Here is a 6072-nt window from a genome sequence, read left to right on the forward strand (position 1 = left end):
TCACAATGGCCAAGAAAGGGCAAGCTATCAGCTAGCAGGTTGAGTGTGAAATATGTTCTGAAAATGCATATTGCTTTTCCCTCTCTAATTTGTCGAATAATTTTGAGTCAGCACCCTGGGATCTTGATCAGTTCTGATGCAACAAGTAAGAGGGAATCTCCATTATCCTTGCATTATAGGTTGTTTACAGGGACACATGTCTCAAACATTGTCATGACATTTGGTAAGAAAACTGTCAACTCAACCTCAAAGGATGGAATAATTGTTGATGCTGCTACTGATGAAGAAACATATGTCAGTTTTGACATTTGATATGTTTTGATTATTGCTTATATATTTGTTTTGTGGGTTATGCCCTGCATATTTGAGCGCTTTTAGTGCTTTTGGTCTGTAACATAATATTTCGTATGCTTTGCTACCTCTATTTTCAATTTTCTCTGCTACTTCTGTGGTTGTTTGTCAATTTTTTGACTAAAAAGGGGAAGTAGTGGTGTGGTGTGGTTATTTGGTATTTTGCTCTCTTTTGCCTATGCATAGTTATGCATTTTCCCCTTGAGGGGGAGTACTAATATAGGAGAAATAGTTCTTGCCTCTGCTCTGATGTTTAGGGGGAGCATGATGTTTTGATACTGTCGTGATTATGAGATGCTTGATGTCATACCTGATTTCTTGACATCCTGTCTGCGAGAATTTATTTTTCTCTGCAAAAACTTTGTGTTGTAAGAGTTTATTTCTCTCTGATGTGACATTCTCAGTGAGACTGGTTTTATCTTGTTCTGCTGCACATGCCTCTGATGTATCCTGGAGAAGTTTCAAGTTTGTTTATTGTGCTTTTTCTTTGAAGAAGTTCTCTTGAGTTTATTGGTTTTTACAAGATTTGTTTTGTAAAGGTTGTGTTAGCCTAAAATTTTCCAAAGGGGGAGATTGTTAGGTTGCTTGTATTGTGATTGGCAACATTTTGTTAAAATAAGTGAAATAGCAAGATGTCTTGACATGCTTGTACGACATCGTGGTGTGCTGTGGTTTTACATTCTTGGAAGTTTTTTTTTGTGTGAGATTAGTGAAGATTCTTTGATAATTTGATTCACGCATTATGCAGTTCAAAGTGCTTCTTTTAGAAGCTTAAAGCAATTTTTCCTAAGAATGGGTGTCAAAATATTTAAGGAAACATTAGATTTGATTTGATTTGATTCTGCAAAAGATTATGCTGAACGGATGTCAAAACATTTAAGGAGACATCGTATTTGATTTGATTTTGCAGAAGATTTTGCAGAATGGATGTTAAAACATTTAAGGAGACATCATATTTGATTTGATCTGATTTGATTTGATTTGATTTGGATCTGCTGATTTTTTAGCCCAAAGCCCATGCTATTCTGGGGCTATTTAAAGGACGATTATAAACCTAAGAAAATAACTAAGTTGTGTATGTGATAGTCTTTGTTAGGGTTTAGTTTGTTCATTGTTACTTGTGAGTCATTCTTGTATCACTTAGATGCTTGAATTAGACTGAGTTTTTAAGTTGCAATTGTGAATCACTCATGAGACTTTAAGCAAGAATGGATTTTGTTTTATTGGAAGTGTGTCTTCTATTTATTGTTAGAAGTTGCTATCATTGTTGTGTGATTGAAGGGAAGTGAGAAGGGTATCATATATAGGAGAGTCTTAGATAAAAATTCCAAGGGTAGCGATTAGGTGAGAAGTTTGCAAAGCCAAGAGGATTTTAGATCTTCAAACTAATATTATTATAGTGAATTTCCTTCCTCGCTTGGATGCCCCCAGATGTAGGTGACTTTGACCGAACTGGGTTAACAATTGACTTGTGTTATTTACTTCCTGCTATTTACTATAACACTGTAATTATTTCTGGTGTGACATGTCCTGCTCCTGGTGTCGTGACATTGTATACTACATCTGTTATCTAGGTACTTATTTCTGGTGTGACACGTCATGATCCTGGTGTCGTGACATCGTATACGACATCTGTTATCTGTGTACCCGAACTTCACTAATTTTTCTCGAAATGGATATTTCAGGATTTCGTCTAAGCCTCCTACAACCATAACTACTTTAAGGAAGCGGTCAATATATCCATATATTGTTTCTTTCTTACCCTGCGTGATTTTGGTAAGCACGATCAAGGTAGTTGGTTGTCTCTTCCTGGCAGTTAAATGGGTAATGAAAGCTTTGCACATGTCGGACCAAGAGTATATACTCCCATCTAGGAATGATTTGTACTAGGCAATGACTGATCCAGTAAGGGATAGTGTAAAAAGTTTGTACTGTATGACGCTGATGACATGATAGAAATCCCAACGGTCATCGACATGTCAACATGTTCATATGGATCCCTATTCCTGTCGTGACTCTGGAGCTTCGACGTCTTCTCAAGTGATTTCGGGATCCTACTATCTAGGATGCGGGTGGATAGTGGATTTATCTTCCGAGTCAGAACTAAAGCGTCATCCTCTTCCTTCTCCATTTTCTGAGAACGAAGAATTTCAGTAGGTGTTTTGCTACCTCTTCATTCTTCTAGATCATGGTAAGGAGTACGATGCCTAAATCGTCGGCGACTTAATGACTTTTGGACGTCTTCTAGATCCGTTATTGGTTCAGGAATGAGGATTTTATGAGAAGTCGCCTCTTGTACATATTTTTTTTTCTTCTGATTATTGTTGTGTAAACTATCTTCAATTTGAGTTAGCCTCTCCACGAAGGCCTAGGAGTTTTGCTGCTGCACCATTTGATAGAAGTTGTTCAACATGTCGTTGGCTCCCTGCAAACCAAGATTCCCACAGACAACGACAATATTCCATGCTGGAACTGGAATTGATCAGGGAGTATGAATTCAGAGTTTGTTGCGGTGGTTCAGAGCTTCCGATGCGGTGGTGAGGGAGATGTGTGCAAGGTCAGTACCCCAACGCTCAAGTTAGTAAGAGAGTGGGAGACGAAGTTTGAATGAGAAATTATTTAAGTACTTGTGAAATAACACGATTTTCTCTTTAAATAGGAGAATGGGGTGGCAATTGAATGTGTGTGGCGAGGCGTGATATGCAGTTGAATATCAGATTGATCTGGACGGTTATGAGGTGTTCGTATGAATGATTACCCATTCTTTTGGAAAAAGAAGTCCATTATATTATGCGGCAGACACTACCTTGTGTCGTGATTGGGCTTTCGATTCTCTAAGTCTTGTAGTACTGATAAAAAAAATTACAATATTAATCTATCATAATGATTCGTTTGCACTACTATATTGATGATTAAAATAAAAAACAACATGTAAGATCTATGATTAACTTAGAACATATCAATTAAATCCCTTTATAAAAGTCTCCAACGTGTATTTTTAACCACAATTAAACTTCACACATTAACCATACATATTAGTTACAAATTACACTCTTATGACAAAAGACATACAAATTACACTTGCTCTTTTATTTATTTATTTATTTTGACAATAATTAAACATGTTCTAATATTATTTAGTTATATGACCCATAATATGCTATATTTTTTCCGTCAATATTCATCCCCTCGTTTGTCTCCACGTTTTTCTTAATCGCAATTAATTCTCCTCTCTCAATTACTTTTGCCACTTTAGACATTGCAGTGTAAGAAGAGCCACCCTGACACAAAGATTTATCTGCACTCACCTTAATCTCTCTCACTTTATCCCTCATAGGGTTGTTGCTTTTCCCATTTTGTCCCACCAAATTAGTCACCAACCGCGCTATCTCCTCTCTCCCCACCACATACTTCGCCGGTGACACCGTAGTCTTCACCGCCACACCAAGCTCCTCCGCCAGCAACGTGGCATTCATCTTCTGCTCCGCGTAAAGCGGCCAAGCAACCATAGGCACGCCGTTCGTTAAACTCTCAAGCACAGAACCCCAACCACAGTGCGAAACAAAACCACCAATAGAAGGATGTTTCAAAACGGTTACTTGTGGGGCCCACTCATTTACTAACAAACCCACATTCTTAATCCTCTCCACAAACCCCTCAGGAAAATGCTTCCTTATCTCATCAAACTCATCATCAAGCACGTTATTTGATCCAGTGGTGAAAAACGCCGCGTCCGCAGATTCTGCCGTGGGCGCGCGCACCACCCAAACGAATCTCTGTTTACTTAACTCCAAACCAAAAGCTATTTCCTTAATTTGCTCATACGACACCGTTCCACCGCTTCCAAAGGAAACGTAAATTACAGATTCCTTCGGTTGTTTATTAAGCCATTGAATTATTAACTCGGTATCTTGACCCGTTTCTGACTCGGTTTGTCTGACCAGTGGTCCAACAGCAAATACAGGAACCTTCATCACACCTGATAACTCCCCATTTAGCGCTTTGAGATCTCTATGTTGAAGATCGTCCCACGTGTTGACTAAAACGGCGTCGCTTTTGGAGAGGTTATTCGCAGAGACTAGATACTCTTTATGCTGCAAGTCGTTCCGGTCCAGCATTGGATCAACTAAATCCTCGGGTCGAACCGGTTTACAACCCGGGATCTTGAACGGTTCTTTCTGGTCAGTGTATTGGCCTTGGATTTGTTTGTCCAAAACGGGAGAATACACCCAGAGGGAAAGAAACCATGCATGGGAAGCTACGTAGACGAATTTAGGAATGTTGAGTTGTTGTGCTAAGGTTAAAGCTTCTGTTCCGAATATGTCGACGATGAGGGAAGAAGGAGGGATGGGTAAGTTTGTGAGGGTGGATTTGATGGAAGGTAGGGAGTGGCGCATTGTTAGGTAGATGCGGGTGGCGACTGCGGCGGAGGGTGGGAGGAGGGAGGAAATGTTGGGTGATGGGATTTGGATGATGGTGTAGAGGGAGGGATTGGTGGCTGATCGGAGGATTTGGGATTCAGTGTGAGAGGTTTGGGAAGTGATGGCGAGGATTGTGAGTTTGAACTTGTGGTGGATGAGGAAGCGTTTGCCTAGTTCGATCATGGGGATGAGATGCCCTAAACCTGGGCTGGACAGTAGAACCAGGTGTGCTGGCTTATGCAAATCCATGATGAATCTAGAGTTAAGGAAACCAAGTTATTATTGGAGAATATATAAGCTATGCTTTTTTTAATTTTATTTGTATGATGATCATCTGTAATCCTATATATGAACAAATGATAAGATATTTAGCTTTAGTAATTTCACGATATTGGTCATCTGTAATCCAATATCATTTATAACATTTACAATAAATATGGCATTTAAAAAAATTATTTATTCTAAAATATTTATCACTTTAATTTATAATATAATTTTAATTTTTATATTTTTTATTATATTTTTTAACTAATATTCTTGATTTATTATTTTTTAATTTTATATTAATGATAATTCAAATATAATAATAATTGATAAAGATGATTTAACAAAATTATTATTCTTCTATTTATATATATATTTTTTTTAATTTACTTAAAAGTGTCAAGTATGACTAAGGTTTTCCTTACATATGTATTTATTATGATATATGCTAATCTTAAAACTAATTAAGTTAATACTATAAATATTACTTCAATCCACCTCAAGTTTATGCCACATATTATTATTTTGTTGGGGAGTCAGAACTCTTAAATTATCTTTAACATTGATTCTCGAGTAAAATAAGACAATTTTAATTCGCATAAAACAATACTAATATGTTAAGAAATTAAAAATGTACACTGAAATAAGATAATTTAGTCTTAATGCGGTGAAATAAATTTTTGATTTGAAAAATAATTTAAAAATGAAAATGAATTGGATATTTAAAATGATGCAATATGATCTTTATATAATATAAAGGTTGAAATCATCAGTTGTGATTCAACACTTTGTATGAATTGTGGTTTGATTAAAATCAATAAAAACAAAATTGAAGGCGGACATAATTGTGTGTCCTAGTTAGAGATTAAGATATATCATATATTTTTCTCTTCTAGGTTGTTATTGGACTTTATTTATAGATCTTATATGGTTAACAAAAATGAATTGAACAAATGAATAACTTTGATATTAATTATATTAAATTTTGATTAATGATATACATTTTAATAACATGAAAATTAATTGTTAAGCAAGA

The 6072-nt window shown here is 36.3% G+C and overlaps 1 protein-coding gene across 1 annotated transcript; it reads right to left on the reverse strand.

The window, feature by feature from the left end:
- Window positions 1–3290: 3290 nt before the first annotated feature.
- Window positions 3291–5141, reverse strand: LOC127074754 (anthocyanidin 3-O-glucosyltransferase 5). The gene has a single exon (XM_051016100.1). It carries the CDS (start codon window positions 5019–5021, stop codon window positions 3489–3491), a length of 1533 nt encoding a protein of 510 aa, XP_050872057.1. The 5' UTR covers window positions 5022–5141; the 3' UTR covers window positions 3291–3488.
- Between the last annotated feature and the right edge of the window lie 931 nt (window positions 5142–6072).

This window comes from Lathyrus oleraceus, chromosome 4 (genome assembly GCF_024323335.1).
Source record: "Lathyrus oleraceus cultivar Zhongwan6 chromosome 4, CAAS_Psat_ZW6_1.0, whole genome shotgun sequence".
In the NCBI taxonomy this organism is placed as follows: domain Eukaryota; kingdom Viridiplantae; phylum Streptophyta; class Magnoliopsida; order Fabales; family Fabaceae; genus Lathyrus; species Lathyrus oleraceus.

What these genes read in the sequence shown, in the direction of transcription:
- LOC127074754 (XM_051016100.1), bottom strand. Translation starts at nt 5,021, where the DNA reads ATGGATTTGCATAAGCCAGCACACCTGGTTCTACTGTCCAGCCCAGGT.